The 16,346-nt window shown below is 36.0% G+C and overlaps 2 protein-coding genes and 1 pseudogene across 20 annotated transcripts; all 3 read right to left on the bottom strand.

Annotated features, from left to right (window-relative positions):
• Window positions 1–118: 118 nt before the first annotated feature.
• LOC112498618 (polyubiquitin-like) lies at window positions 119–3,398 on the bottom strand (annotated as a pseudogene).
• Window positions 3,399–3,553: 155 nt separating this feature from the next.
• LOC102609575 (polyubiquitin) lies at window positions 3,554–5,160 on the bottom strand. Of its 2 annotated transcripts, XM_052443045.1 has the most exons (2): window positions 4,909–5,160; window positions 3,554–4,680 (listed from the first exon to the last, which is right to left on the bottom strand). In XM_052443045.1, the coding sequence occupies exons 1-2, from the start codon at window positions 5,070–5,072 to the stop codon at window positions 3,696–3,698; spliced, it is 1,149 nt and encodes a 382-aa protein (XP_052299005.1). In that variant the 5' UTR covers window positions 5,073–5,160; the 3' UTR covers window positions 3,554–3,695. The 2 variants fall into 2 exon arrangements, with proteins under 2 accessions (XP_052299005.1, XP_006480630.1); XM_006480567.4 differs by having other exon boundaries at window positions 3,554–5,159.
• A 1,461-nt stretch (window positions 5,161–6,621) lies between these two features.
• LOC102607362 (probable E3 ubiquitin-protein ligase ZFP1) lies at window positions 6,622–14,569 on the bottom strand. 18 transcript variants are annotated; one of them, XM_052443710.1, is made up of 12 exons: window positions 14,399–14,569; window positions 13,339–13,740; window positions 12,567–13,258; window positions 11,548–11,661; window positions 10,633–10,785; window positions 10,456–10,552; window positions 9,686–9,832; window positions 8,295–9,044; window positions 7,806–8,218; window positions 7,454–7,552; window positions 7,226–7,363; window positions 6,622–6,950 (listed from the first exon to the last, which is right to left on the bottom strand). In XM_052443710.1, the coding sequence occupies exons 7-12, from the start codon at window positions 9,783–9,785 to the stop codon at window positions 6,804–6,806; spliced, it is 1,647 nt and encodes a 548-aa protein (XP_052299670.1). In that variant the 5' UTR covers window positions 9,786–9,832; window positions 10,456–10,552; window positions 10,633–10,785; window positions 11,548–11,661; window positions 12,567–13,258; window positions 13,339–13,740; window positions 14,399–14,569; the 3' UTR covers window positions 6,622–6,803. The 18 variants fall into 18 exon arrangements, with proteins under 18 accessions (XP_052299670.1, XP_052299671.1, XP_052299668.1 ...); XM_052443711.1 differs by having other exon boundaries at window positions 11,548–11,657; XM_052443708.1 differs by having other exon boundaries at window positions 10,633–11,657.
• Between the last annotated feature and the right edge of the window lie 1,777 nt (window positions 14,570–16,346).

Here is a 16,346-nt window from a genome sequence, read left to right as displayed (position 1 = left end):
TTCTAAGCTTGAATTACTATTAGTGTCTGATTCACTATTACTGACTATACATATGCTATCGTTATCAGATAATTGATCTATATTAAGAATTTCTTCTATATCTAAAATTTCTTCTTCGATATTATAATTATCTAATTCTAATAGATTGACTTTTTTATTTTCTGGACAATTTGGCTTAATGTATCCTTCCTTTCCACACAAAAAACATTTATAAGTTTGGTTCCTTTTGTATACTTTTTTTAAATGTCTTCTTGACTGTTTGTTTATTATTATTATATTTAAAGAATTTATTTTTATAAAATTTTCTACTATTGTTTCTATAAGGTGACTTATTTTGACCATATCTTTTCCTATGCTTTCTATATTTCTTATGTCTAGCATAACTAGGATAATTACAGCCTAATGTTTGTACTTCTGTCATGTCTATACACATTTTTCTAAATTGTAATTTTATCTGATGTCTATGTTATTCGTCTTCACAATATTCTCTAATCCCACCTCTAACGTATTCTATTACTGATAATTATGTAGCATAATTATTTATTCCTTGTGTTCTTTTTGTTTTAAACCAATTAATTAATTCATTGTGTAATTTTTCTCTTATTTTTCTGGTAATTTGTCTACAACTTTTAATAATAAATCTTCATCCAACTTTGATTGTTATGAGTGGCTATCTGGGCAATGAACTAAATGCCCCCTTTTTGGATGAAATGACGCAGCGGCTTCCATTCAATAACGTGATTATCGCTTTACATACAGTTATTTTAACTATTTTCGAGAATGAATAAACCTCTCAAACGCGCTGAAAGAAACAATATCCTGGTATAACAGATACATACCACAGAAAATTGCTCATGAAGAGTTTTGGTTCGTCAGACAATAATCCATACCTCCACTGTCCCTACCATACCACTCCATGTCAACAATGGCCTCGGGATGTATGGATGTACTTTCGCACATATGCTAAAGGGACTCCAAGATTTTCATTACTATCGTTATCATTATAATTCCAGCCAGAGTGACAATTTGATGGGAAGAAAAACATGAATCAGTCAGAGCCATTACGTTGCTAATAATGAGCTAGTGATTGTAAATCAAGAGGAGTCAATCTACCCCAAAATCAAAGAAGTAAAAAAACATATTAAGCACATACGTCCGATAATTATATATTTATATGTATGAATGATTTCAAGCCAAGACTCTACTATTAGTGGAATGATTCAGCACAAGATTTTTCACTCATTAACATTGGAAGTAGGGTCAACTGACCAACGTGTGTGTCATACAACAATACAGACGAATAAATAAAAATCCATGCACCAAAAAAGAGAACACTTTAAATCATCGGAACCAGCTTATATTCATTAGATTGTATGCATGAATTATATGAATTATTCACATGCTTTTCAATCCAACTCACTTATACATGTATGAATTCTTGTGTTTTCACATTGATTCACATCATCATCCATGAATAAAACTGGTTTTGAAACATTCAGAGATCAACAATGGTCTTTAGAATGGAACAAAATTTATATAATTGGCTAACAGGTTCAAACTCAGCCCAGAAAATCAATTAACCGATACTAAGCTAACCAATAAGCCATTGTTCCAAATCGGTTAACTAGTAGATAGGTGGCAGTTTTTCACCACCAAATCAAAAATCTAACCATAGCGAACCAAAATCCCTAGAATTGACCTAATTTCTGGCTTACTTTCTTCTTCTCACTCCAAAAAAAAAATTCCCCAGTTTGAATCTAAAAGCTAGCCCAACTGTCCTCCAAATTCAGTGGACTTTTGACGTTTCACATCAGAAAGCAGGCATCGAGCAAGCACAACATGTTTCCAGTTTTTGTTTCCAGTCATTAACATTAGGAATGAGACCAACCAATGTGCAGACTTCTATCGTGTGCGTTTAATGTTTACAATACATCCATTAATCAGCAATTCAGCGTTGCATAAAATAACAAATACCAAACAGAGGAGTGCAAAAAATTATTTGACTAAATTTTTATCCATTACTACATAAAACTGGTTTTGATCGAAAACAGAAAGTGCATTTTCAAAAGAAACTAAGCACATGGAACCATCTAGAACAGAACAGACAGAAACAAGCAGACAACTTATCTCACAAAGACTGGACTTCTTCTGAATTTTATAACCAGCAAGGGTACAGCCATCCTCAAGCTGCTTCACAGCAAGCCTCTGCTGGAATGCCTTCCTTATTCTGAAATGGTTGATCCAGTTTTGATAGATTGGTCCTCAGCTCTCTGCTTCAAGGGTGGGTGAGGGTTTTCACAAAATGCAGACAAAGCACAGGATGAAATGTGGACTCTTTCTGAATATTATAGTCAGCCAAGGAACCGCCATTTCCCAATTGCTTACCAGCAAAGGCCAAACTTTGCCCGTCCAGTGGGAAACATGGCCTTGACATTATCAATTGCATCTGAACTCTCTATCTCAAGAGTAATCATCTTCCAGTGAGGGTTTTGACAAAGATCTGCATGCCTCAATGGCAAAAACACTAGATATTTCACTATTCAAAGCATGAACCTCAGACAATTATAGATATGATAGCCACCAAACAGATCACATTCTACAATCAAATTCTGTGATTCCATGCGACATACATGGAACATCAACAAAGAAGCATCAACAATGCCCCCACAATATCGTCAGAGCTGAGAAATCAAGAGGGCGAGATGAAGGGTGGACCATGGACTCCCTCCGATCACATAGACAATATTTTTATGCGAGCAACAAGTTCAACATTTGAAATCTAAGAAGCAAGCGACCCCTACCGCCTCTTCCTGTTATGATCTGGAACATCAAAGCCAGCAACCTGCCTTGATTCAAAAGGTGTAACAGCAAAAGAAACTTGCAAACTGAAATATACTGATCCTAGACTGTTTGTAAACAACAGAAGAAAGCACGCTGTGAATGCGTATATTATGAATAATGGAAACCTATGACCTACAGCATGTTCTAATTCAAACAACAGAAATTTTCCAGCATGTTCTCATTCAAACAAGTGAAATTTTCCAGCAAACATAAGTCAATCTCTTAACCAGCACAACCACAGTTGCCATAGACATGTTACCTGGATTTCTTCAGACAGCAATTGTATCTGTTCCTCCAGAAATTTGCACGTCAGCCAATGAGTGACGATTATGCAGGTTCAGTTCTATAGGTCTGGATTCCTCTCCAAATCAATTAAAATAAAATCTGCTGGAAATTCATTCTCTAAGCAAGACTAGAATTGATAAATGTGAAGTAGGAACAAACTCGGGGATAAACCTAGGTCCCGACCATTGCTTCATGTCAGATAAACTTAAATAGAGAGAGCATACAGATATTTGCAATTGCAACTCAACCCACATTTTGTAAGCGTGCCATATCAAGCCCAGATTTCCAAAAAGGAATAACAAAGCAAGCATGTAACAGGCACAGGATGTTTCGATCATTGACACCAACGCACACTCATTGTTCTTTTCTGTGCGTACAACATACACCATGATAAAAGAATCAATGGAAAATAATAGAGCATAGAAAATTATTTAAACTAATTTTTATTCATTACCACATAAAACTTGATGTGACAAAAAGACTGAAACAGAAGCAGGACTAGCAAATGAAAAATAAATATTACTGCTACAGCAGAGCAGAACAGACACGGCGGCAAGCAGATAACATTCTTAGAATTCACCACCACGAAGGCGGAGCACAAGATGGAGGGTGGACTCCTTCTGAATGTTATAATCAGCTAAAGTACGGCCATCCTCAAGCTGCTTCCCAGCAAAGATGAGCCTCTGCTGATCTGGTGGAATCCCTTCCTTGTCCTGAATCTTTGCCTTAACATTATCAATAGTATCTGAGCTCTCCACCTCCAGAGTAATAGTCTTCCCAGTCAAGGTCTTGACAAATATCTGCATACCACCCCTCAGGCGCAGAACCAGATGAAGGGTCGACTCCTTCTGGATGTTATAATCCGCAAGAGTCCTTCCATCCTCAAGCTGTTTGCCAGCGAAGATCAAACGCTGCTGATCCGGTGGAATTCCTTCCTTGTCTTGGATTTTTGCCTTGACATTGTCAATTGTGTCTGAGCTCTCAACTTCCAAAGTAATTGTTTTCCCAGTAAGGGTCTTAACAAATATCTGCATGCCTCCCCTGAGACGAAGAACAAGGTGGAGAGTTGACTCTTTCTGAATGTTGTAATCGGCCAAGGTGCGGCCATCTTCCAACTGCTTACCGGCGAAGATCAATCTTTGCTGGTCCGGCGGTATCCCCTCTTTGTCCTGGATCTTGGCCTTGACGTTATCAATCGTATCCGAACTCTCCACCTCCAGAGTGATCGTCTTCCCAGTTAGGGTTTTGACGAAGATCTGCATACCACCACGGAGCCTGAGGACGAGATGAAGGGTTGACTCCTTCTGGATATTGTAATCAGCCAAGGTGCGGCCGTCTTCCAGTTGCTTGCCAGCAAAGATCAGCCTCTGCTGGTCCGGGGGGATTCCCTCCTTGTCTTGAATCTTCGCCTTAACGTTATCGATCGTGTCTGAGCTCTCAACCTCGAGGGTTATCGTCTTCCCGGTTAGGGTTTTGACAAAGATCTGCATGCCTCCGCGGAGACGAAGGACAAGATGGAGGGTTGACTCCTTCTGTATGTTGTAATCGGCCAAGGTGCGGCCATCCTCGAGCTGCTTTCCAGCGAAGATAAGCCTCTGCTGGTCCGGGGGGATTCCCTCCTTGTCTTGAATCTTCGCCTTGACGTTGTCGATGGTGTCGGAGCTCTCGACTTCGAGAGTAATAGTTTTGCCAGTCAGGGTTTTCACGAAGATCTGCATGCCTCCGCGGAGACGAAGGACAAGATGAAGGGTTGACTCCTTCTGGATGTTGTAATCGGCCAAGGTGCGGCCGTCCTCGAGCTGCTTTCCAGCAAAGATAAGCCTCTGCTGGTCCGGCGGAATTCCCTCCTTGTCTTGGATCTTGGCCTTTACGTTGTCGATGGTGTCCGAGCTCTCGACTTCGAGAGTAATAGTTTTTCCGGTCAAGGTTTTCACGAAGATCTGCATATCGAACAGAGCTTTTTCTTGCGAACGAAGGAAGAATTGATAATTGTTGCGATCAAGATGATGAAATGATGAGTGAAGCGCTAGAGGTTCGTGCTTGGTTATATAGCAAAGCTAACCGACGCGTTGAACGGTTCAGAGAAGAGGGCGAATTTCTGATATGAAAAGGAATGGTCCAGATTAGTCGGTCGAAAGTTTGATGACGTAATTGCCGACCTTTATTGAACTATCCAGAATCTTCGACCGATTTGTGGTAATAAAACGGGAATTGGGCCAACGAAGTTTTTCTTAATTGGGCCAATACCTAAACTCTCGCTGAGCGGATTCTAACCAATGTTCAACTTTTCATAGTCCGTGGACCAAGTCCGGTTCAAGTAATAGGCTCTCGATTTTGCTTTTATTGAAAAATATAATTTCAGAAAATAAAATAGACTTTCCTCTTTTTTTTTTGAAAATTACATCCTAATATTTTTAAGTGTAAAAAAATAGTTTAGTGAGGTGGAACTCTTAGACCTCTTTTAGAATTAAGGTTTGGCAGCTGTGACTTAAAAGTAACAGTACTCAATTATTAGGTAAATAATAACTGCTATAACTTAAAAGTTAAGGGTCTGTTTGGAGTAGCTGCGCTGTGGCTCCCCATGCTTTATTCTAGGGAAAAACGCTCTCTAAGTTGATTTAATTTCATACTTATATAATGAAAAATCTATTATATCTCTACTAATTTTATTAAAATTATTATTTAAAGACCGTATTCACTATATTTATTTTATAGTTATAATTTTTTTTACAGTAATTATAATTTAAAAGTTATAATATTTTGATACCAAACACAGACTTACACTCCGTTTGGTATAATTTTTAAATAAAACTTATTTAAGTAGAATTTTTATAAATAGAGTTTTTATCAAAAAAAAATTAATTATTTAGTTGTCTATAAGAACTTTTATTAAAAATTTATAAAATTATTTTAATAAACAGGTTTGTTAAAGTTATATTATGAAAAAAATACATAAGATTGTCGAATAAATAAAATATATTTTATATATTTTAATATTTAAAAATAAAATCACCTAATCGGAACTTTTAGACTGCCGTGAACGTCGATTTAAAGGAGGGTGAAATGAGAGACTAAAACCTCAGAGTCGTTTTAATTTCTGCGTTAATAGACTGATTAAAATTTAAAGACAAACCTATTGTAACACGGGTTTACCGAGTTTTCATTGGAATCAAATTATGAGCTAGTTTTTATTAAAAAGAAATATCTTTTAGGTAATTTCAGTAATGCCTAAATATGCATTTCCCTCAGTAATGCCTAAAAATGTAAATACATAATAGGGTTATTAAGTGCCACTAAGTGCCCATAGTGCAATTCAAAAAATTTCTAGGAATTTTACTTCTATTTTCAAAGCAGCTTCCCTCAAAAGAGTATGACTAGTTTTCACGTTTTCAAAAGCAATATGGTCCATTATTTTATCCAACACTACGCCATAAATGACATAGAAGCATATGCACCTAAAAACACATTCTTATAACAAAAGGAAACAAAATGGCATTGAAATTTAAAGGCTCCAAATAATAAGATGGAAGCCTAAAATAAATGGACTGGCCTTTCACTAGCATTCCCTTTGACAAATTTTCTTAAAAAGTTTGTTTTTCCTCCGTTTGAGGGAATATCAAAATATCATTATACATATATACAGGAATCATAAATTGTAAACAACAGAAAGAATATACTTATTCCTTCTCACTATCAGCCATAACTGAAGCTTTACAGATTGGACATACGTTCTTCATTGAAAGCCATTTCTTGATGCAGGTCACATGGTAGTCATGGCCGCAAGATTTCAGTGTCCCAACATCATCCATGTTCTTATATTCCTCCTGTCAATTAATACAAAGTTATTAGAGCTAATAGAAGATTCAAATGTAAACCTCCCCAAATTAAAACCAAAGCTCAGTCTCAAGAATTGTAGAGAAGAGACCAAACATACACAGCAAGCAAAGTGCTCAAGTTCTATTTGCATGCTCATATCTACTTCATTCTCTTTAATTATTACATTTTTTCTTTTTCTTTTTTAAAAAGAAAGAAAAGACAGTGTTCGGAGCTAATTACAAGATTACTGTTTCAAACAACATCGAGTTATCCGAGTCCTTACCAGGCAAATTACGCAATTCCCTTCCTCCTGCATTTGATCAGCTGAACAGTATATTGATTCTGTCAAGCACCTGGATATCAAATCTTCTGACAGGCCTGTGCTGACACTCCCAATTCTTTCCCCTAAAGCCAGCAATTCCTGATCGGAACAATCATTCAAGATGTTTCAGGATCCAACAATTTCTACGAATAAGTCAAAATGTAATAGACACTGGAAAGTTATAATAACCTCATAAGTCATGTTGTCTATGTCTAGCCTCATGTCCCTGTGCTGATCTAACATACCCCTGGACCCATACAAAGGTGAGCGGTCCACAATCATAAAACCCTGCAAATTGAAGAGGAAAGTACGAATATGAGTAACAATAATAAACATGGAGGAATATTTGTTTATTGATATACTGACTCCATATATCTGAAGTATGGTTATCTGTGTGTGTGTTCGGTGGGGGAGTGGATGGTTGTTTAAATGATTCACTAGCTTGCCTATAATAACAAAAAATGAAATACTGTATTTCTAATTAGAATGACTGCTCTCACAAGTAGCAAAAATACAAAATTCCTCCCCAAAAAGTGCATACCTCAGAAGAAAATCGCTCATGTAGACTTGGTTCATCAGAAAGTGAGCGATATCTCTCATTCGACATCCTTGATCTACCACTCCTATCACTATGACGCCATGCTATGGCAGACAATGGCCTTGAATGTCTGGAAGAGTAACTTTCAGCTACCAACTGCATCCCTTCATCTGAAGATCCCACATGTCCCAAATGCACAGTGCTTGAAGAAGCCCTGAAAGCCGGGCTAGATCTCTGTGAATAACTACTGCGAACACCCCTCACAGACTGATTTGGGGCACCATGAAAACTTTGAGAAACAACAGGATTTCGACCCAAAATTAAATCATGATGAAATGCCCCAATCTCCAAAGAAGCATTTGTTGCTGTGCTTCCAACGATGGAATCATTTGTCTCATGATTAAAACCAACTGAATCTGCAAATTCCCAACAAGAATCTTATAATTAATAAGAAATCCAATGTATGTAAAAGAATATTGTGCCAGTAACTACCTGAAACTTGAATCCTTCCATGAGCAGGAGCCATTCTATTATGGGGCCACTCCCTTGTCAAGGCACTAGAATGCTGGAGTGAATGATCCATTGAGCTAGAATGGTCATGATGGACTGTTGAAAAGGAACTGTGGGGAGGATTGATGGATAAATGTGCTCTGGCAATGTTGGATTCTAAATCAAGTGCAGACCGGCTTCTGACATTCCTCATAGAACCCTCACTCCTAATTGAGAGGGCACTACTTCTGTAATTGGGAGCCATTGAAACACGATCCCAAGGCATGTGTTGAGAATCTATATTTGGTTTCTCCTGCCACGGTTCAGAAGGTATAGGAATATCAGAGGAACTTCCAGCACCATAATATCTGCTTGTGCTGCCTCTATCACAAACTGAAGGAACACCAGGGCTTTTTCGCTTATGAGGCCCTCTTCCGTTGGCCATGGTAAGATCAACTAAACCACCACCCTCAATGCCATGAAATGTCTGTCTTTCATAGTTTGAAGCAGCAGCATGAGGCACATAATTCTCGGGGACTGGATAAAAGGCTCCAGCATTTGACGGATGCAGAAAAGGATCGTAGGACGGGCCCGAAGCATCTGGTTGGTAATGTGGTACGTCAACATTGTGACTTGAAGTAAACCCACTTGAGCTGGGTGCAGGGTTCCAATGGGGAGCAACATGCACTCCTTCTAGAGACATATTGTCCCCTGAAAATAAGAAAGAGCCATTTTCAGCAGTGCCAGCCCTGGCTGCAATATAAATCCAATAACATAAATCTTGAGCAAGAAGATTGTTCACAAATCTCCACAGAATAATTGTTCAACATAATATCAGATCATATGACATCACATGTTTATTACATCCTTTCTTAACCAATTCCCGTCCATGAAGATGCAAATAAACGAACACCTCATCAAGGCCAAAACAAGAATAGTTGAGATTATTCAAAAAATCAAAATTTGTTCCGTCTGTAATGCAAATGCACAAAGACAAAAAATCCCACAATTTTGATGTGACAATCATCACTGAGTAAACAGTTCAGTATTACAAAGACGTAATTTAATTTTTTAAAAAAAGAAAAATAACTTATATTGATACAAAATGAACCAGAAGAACACTAAACCAAAAACCTGATAGAGGCATTAATAAAAAGACTACAGAAAAATCAAAAACTTTAATAGCATCTAAATCAAAAACCCTAACTTCTCCGGCTAGAGCTGTTCTATTGATTTACAAACCAGCGATGTGAAGCCATAACTACATGAAAAATAAGCTGACTTTGCATAAACAAGTAGCAGACATGTCTACACCTTCACATCGGCAAAGCCAAAAACAGTCCCAAACTCCCACTGATTTAATGTGCAATTAAAGATATTGAAAGTTTCAGTACCTAAATTTGCATAAGGTTGCTCTGTATGCAAATGATTCCAGTTCTGATCATGTCCACTCTCAAACATTTGTGATGTGCCAAATAAATGTCTATGCCCCATATCACCTAAGCGCCAACAATAAATTATATCCTGGTGTCAAAATCAACCTGCACAAGAGAGGAAAACATCTCTAACATTCAGAACATGATAACAAAATCATATACTTCTAAGAAAATATTATTAGATCCCAAACCACAATATTATTGTCTCCACCAATAGAACATTCAATTATAACAAACAACTTAATCTTCAAACATATGACTTCATAATTATACATTTAACTATCAAACTTCAGAAAATTTTCAAACTTCTGAATAATATTACTTTAAAAAAAAATACCAATCTCAGTGTCAATTAATTTATTGACAATCAACTTCAAGGTTTAATTTAATTATCTTTTACTTCTTCACCCATCTTACATCAAGCAGTTAGATCAGCAAGTTACGTCGTAAAAAATGTTAATTATCCAAAATTAAGGTACTGAAACTAACCATCACAAGTTTTTTCCCAAAAGAACCATCACAAGTTAGGCAGTCCTAAAAGCATCACAGTTTATCCTTTAAAAAGGTAAAATAGTGTATCCACTATTTTTTTCACGATTTGAAGATGAGTTGCAGATATAACTCCTTCAAAGTCTGAGCCCATAAACAAAGAAAAAAAGTTTCAAGAATAATAGCATGCCAAGATAATTAATTAAATAAAGATGTGAAGTCAGGCACTAAGTACTCACTCTATAGACCTCTATGTTGCAATAGGAGCTAAAGATTTATTAGTAGAAGGATCAGGATTGGAGCTGCTGACAGGATCAGCCTACCCTGTCAGCCTACCTGAATTAGGATCAGAGGAGGCAAAGTAAGGGAAGTAATGGCGTCACCATCTATAATTCTTTCACTAAACAGAAACTTACTATTTTCTTTCTAGTCTCAGCACCTGAGGCTAATATTGAACCACAAAAAGGTGTGGAAGTTCATAAGGGCACACCAGATGAAGAAGAATAGTCTTTCATTTCAATCAACCTCAAGGCAAATCAGAGGCAGAAGAGAGCCGTCATTCTACCCACCTTTCAAACCAGTCATAAAACCAAAGAAGAGAAAAATTTCACAAAGTAACATCATGATAAAGTAAAATTTGTCTGCACCAGGAAAATTAATAGTTGTAATCTCAGTATGAAGATGCAACAGAAAGCTAGAGGTGAAAACGAATGGAACTGACTTTGGTCTGTCATAGAAACCAAGGAGCATTAAAAACATAAAAATACACTTTAGCAGGTAGAGTCAAGGAGGGTGTTTTAAATACTACACAATGGAGTTCAAATCTCTTTTTGTAACAACAGAATGCAAAGTCTCAACAACCGTCCAACTACTAGAAAGACAAATCATAGCTGTGAATCTTCGAAGTAGAAAAATGAGCCCTATAATAATCACCTCCAATTCTTACTAGGACCAAAATCCGGAAAAAGAAATAACATTTGATTTTCCAAATTGTAAAAGTTCTAAGAAAACATTTAAATCACTTATTTGGATTGGAGCCATGAAATTTTTAGCATCAATGTCAAATTGAAAAGTTAAGAGCAATTTACAACCTCCCTAAGCACAGTCCATTCTTTGTAATCTCATCACCATTTTTACAATAATGGTTACAAAGATACAGAGTAGTCATTGTTTATGCAATAGGAAATTCTAATTTCGATAACTTAGTCTAAATGAGGTAAATGAGATGTTGCAGAAATAAATAAAAAGATAAACAACACTGTTACATTTTAATTGAATCATAAAAACTTCATAAGAAACACTAAAACCAGTACAAGTGCATTTGAACGTACACTGTCAGACTGGAATGCCACTATTGGAAAGAGCCAGTGAGTCAAACACATATTGGAAAAGACTCTAGATCCTAGATGAAAATGAATTAGACCTATAATCCTGCCCAATCCTGTCTTCAAATCAATAAACAAAAAATTAGATTTAGTTAAACCACTGTCAATGATATGAAGGTAACCAGAATTTTATACACAAAATTAAAAAATGATAATCATTGATCACTTAATACAAACAAAGAACGTAACCAAATAAAAAACCCTGTCATTTTTGTATATTTTCAACAACTCTGAAGCAGAAGATCAGTCAATATAACCACATCAATACATTGCTTAAAGTTGCAAGTCTTCACTAATTAAGAGTATTAAATCTTACAACAAATCCACTCTCAATAATAAGAAACTGTTCTTTAAAAGATCAAATAAGATCAAATGCCAACGCATTTTATCAACACAAATGTGAAGAAGTTCACTATCAATGCTCTGGCAAGTACAGATTACAGGAGATGCATTACCTAGAACAATATACATAAGGAATTCTGGAGGTGACACAAGTGTATCACACAAGTTTACAGAAATCTCTCTCTCTCTCTCTCTCGCTCTCTCAGAGTGAGTCTTGTCAGTTAAAATACATCCTAATACACAACGGGGGCATTCTCTTGGCAATTGTTCTTCAATATCATGCAGCAATTGTCAATGGAAAAATTTACTATGTATTTTTATTTTTCTTTCTTTTATAATGAGAAGACAAGCCTCCGGTCAAAAGGGTCAACTGCACTGCATCTAGGAAAGGACTATCATAACATACAACTTAATTACTGGTCACAACTACAATTTCTCCTCCACACTCATCTACATCAACCAGAAGGCACCAGGCTATTTCTCATTATTCTTTTATGTTATCAGCAAGATGATGCTATAACTATCCCTTACTGGGATCAGGTCACAATAAGACTAAGAAGAGAACAGCCACTTAACATTTATATCTGCAAACACATACATCCACCCAAGAACTAAATCCATACCCGGCCACAATGCAAGTCCCACTGAGTGCCTTCCGCCATCACCAACAAATGAAGTTTCTTTAAGACACTATCAATTCCACTTCACCAAAAAGATAGTGGACATTCAATAAAAACAAAGATTTTGTTAAATCCAACATGAAACCCCATATTCTCTGGCTTAGAGCAACAATAATTGGCCAAAACCCATCTACCAGTACGCCACTTATTAAAAAGTTGATTCCCATATTCTTACAGCCATGGAGATGCCCCAGTAAGTTACATTAACCAATCCAAAACATCATATGAGCACTGCATGCCACATGCTAGGAATGAAATACTCAGTTATGCTTAGTCCTTTCAAATCAATCTCACTCCCTAAATTCCAGGCAATACACTCTTAGCCAAACCTCTTGGATCATTAATATATATCTCAAACATAAGAGATCTAAAGATCATAGCATCCTCGCATAATCACTAGGTTTTTCTCAATACAGCTACTATTTCATGGACAACATGACGCTGTTGTGAAACCAATTCCAATGAGGCCTAAGAAGTCAGAAATGGAATCTCTACCACCATATAATTTGCTCTCCCCATGGAGAGGTCAATATGAAACGCTCTTGAAATTGCAGTACAAATGATAGAATATTCTTCAGAAAATACAGGTGTGCAATTCATATCTGTTCTTCAGTTGCCCCAAGACCCAAAAATTCCTGCAACATCATTTGCAATTCAGAATATGTAAACATAAAAGACTAACTGAACCATCCACCAAGTAAAGCATCCTACTTACGGCTGGCTCAAAGAGATCAGTCGCCAAATGTTTTATAATACTCTGCAACTTATAAACCAAAATGAATTAATGCTCCAAGAATGGGGCAAGGTATTTGAGCGTGTGTTAAGATTAGACAAGATAATGAGGATCAGGATATTTAAAGAGAAGGCAAGTTCACTGACCTACTTAACCACTGACCAAAACCTACAAGGGATAGATACATATATAAATGCATTTCTTACTATTGTTTGAAAGAAGTGTCTGCTCGAACAATAACAGGGAGCTCACAAAATCACAGCTTCTCACCGGTAGATGTAGGCGTGTTATAGTTCCAAAACCTCCGTACTAGTTAATGTTCATTTCTGTGCCCTAACTCAAGACACATGAGCAATATTGAACAGATCATCAGAGCCCCTAAACCTGCATAATAGAAACCGTCTAAACCTAGTTGATGCTAAGGCAATCATGATTAAAAACCAGGACCGAGGCTATCTGCTATAGTCCCTCATCCAACAAGCATTGATAAACTACCAGCAATGAAACAGATCTTAATCGTTCATTTTTATTCTCTCAGATTATTAAAAACAATCAGACAATTACAAGCAATAACAATAATCCACCATTATCAATAAAAATAAAAAATTTCAAATTTCAAATGATCAGAAGTTTATATTCAATCCACATCATAGCAAAAATTTCTCCACCACTTGAGATACAACATATGGCAACGACAATCGTCATCATCGTCGTCGTCATCATCATCGCGGTGACGATGATAAGAATTCTAAAACATTTCGTATTTTCTTGAAGAAAGTTGTGCTTCTATAGATAAACTTAAAACACGTGTGCGGTTGATAGCCAAAACGCAACAATCAAAAGCGAAAAACGACAAGTCAGACAGAGAGGTGGAAAGATCAATCGTAAAAGTTAGAAGCTTGATAAAGAAAACGACGATCGGACAACGGATAAAGAAAATTAAATTTTATACAAAAAAATAAAATTGAAGGACCGAATAAAAACACGCGCGTTGGTGACCTTCATCTGTAATCAATGAGGAAAACTCGCCGGAGAAACGTACCTTGATATAAATTAAAGAGGCGGAGGCGTGCCGTGCCTGAAGGAAGAATCGGGGGAGGATTTTATTTTTTTCGGCAGAGTTTTAACGCGAGAGAGAGAGAGAGAGAGAGAGAGAGAGGTGCTGCAGAAAGAGTTGCGTTGTGTTATTGAAATGAAGACACAGAAATAAAGCGCTGTCTGTGTAAAAATATATACTAATTAGAGGAGAAAATTGGCTAGTCTGCCTACCTTCACCGGCAACCGATTCAATCTGTATTTGAACTCTTTATTTATTATGGTTACATCCTTTAAAGTCTCTGATATTATTAAGCCATAAATTTTACTCGGCCCCTTGTGGCACTTTGGTAAATAACTTCTTTTATTAAATTAAAATTGACTTTTTTTAAACAATTAAAGTAATTAAAATTTTTTATTTTAACTAGAGATAGCAATCGTACCCGAAACCTGCTCAAACCTATCCGCCAAAACCTGTTCGTTACAAGTAATTTTACAGGTTACGAGTAGGTTTAGCGTCACAAATTAAAACTCATACTAGACTCCAAACGGGTTTGATACATGTCAAATATCCAACGAATACCCGTATAGGTGTCTGCCAACACGCATTTTTTTCAAATATTTTTTAAAATGTTAATAATGTTAATATTTATTATATTTATTATATACAAATTAATTTCATTATATAATTATGGATTATTATATATTTTTTATAATTTTATTCTTTAGATTAGTGATTAGAAAGTATTAGTGTTTAGAAAATATTAATCTTAAATCGTTATTATAGGAATCGTGTTGGATGAGTGCTAATAGTGGTGAATGAAATGAAGATTTTTAGCTCTTGGAGCTTGTTTTTTTTTTTTTTAGAGTTACATGAGACTATTACTCATATTACATGATAATACAATTGATATTTAGAATCAAATAATTATTGGGACTAGTTTACATTAAATCTTATATAGTACTGTCCATATTTTAACCATCTATAATATTCAAGAGATGTCAACTTTACTCACATTTTAAAAGAGATAAGATTGTCTTCACTTAAATTTGAGGAAGGAATTAAACCCCTCACAATGCTTTTGTGGATATTCGAACCACTAGCCGAGTTCTTGGAGCTTGTGTTGAATAAGCATATGAGATGATAATTGTTGCACTTTGCAATGATGCTACTTTTGCATAATTGTGTTGTTACTTTTGGATATTAGTTTGTGGATTTTTTTTCTTTTTTAATTGAAAACACTTTTACGGTTTGATGGATTCATACTTAAATTTGAAAATTAGTGTTGGATTGATGTTAAAAATTAAATTTTCTATTTATATTGATTAAATTTAGAATTGAATTTTTTATATAAAATTTTAGGCTATTGTTATAAATTTACGTATTGAGTTATATAATTTAAGTTTTTAAGTTTTATTGACATTATCTTTTAAAATTCTTCTCTTGAAGTTTTGATTGATGTCTTACTCGTATTTTATGTTTGAATTAAACTAATCTCTTTCCAAGATTTTTTTTTTTTAGACTGATTAATCATCAGATTACTGCATTACACAGATATTTACAACAACTGCTTATTGTAGCAGAGGTATTACACTGATATTTACAATCAGATATACATGATTGGGACTTACATTATTACAATGAATTCTATGAAGTACATGCCCAATACAAATAACCCCTCACAGGAGAGGATGTCCATACTCCACTTGCATTTCGTAAGGGAGAAGGATATAAAGAACATTTAGCCCCCACAATGCTTTTGTGGGGGCTAGAACCGCTGCCCTCACAATGCTTGTGAGGGTAACAGCCCACCACTTCGGCCAAGGCCGAAGTGGCAATCTCTTTCCAAGATTAGTCGTTAGTGTAATAGAGCTTCAAACATTAAACCTTTAACCTTCTATAATCATTTCTAATATATATGAACTAACCATCCCTACTGTTTTGATTTTTTTAT

The sequence above is a fragment of the Citrus sinensis genome, chromosome 6 (genome assembly GCF_022201045.2).
Source record: "Citrus sinensis cultivar Valencia sweet orange chromosome 6, DVS_A1.0, whole genome shotgun sequence".
Lineage (NCBI taxonomy): Eukaryota > Viridiplantae > Streptophyta > Magnoliopsida > Sapindales > Rutaceae > Citrus > Citrus sinensis.
Note: the sequence above shows the minus strand (reverse complement) of the source record. Positions and strands in the feature narration are given on the sequence as shown.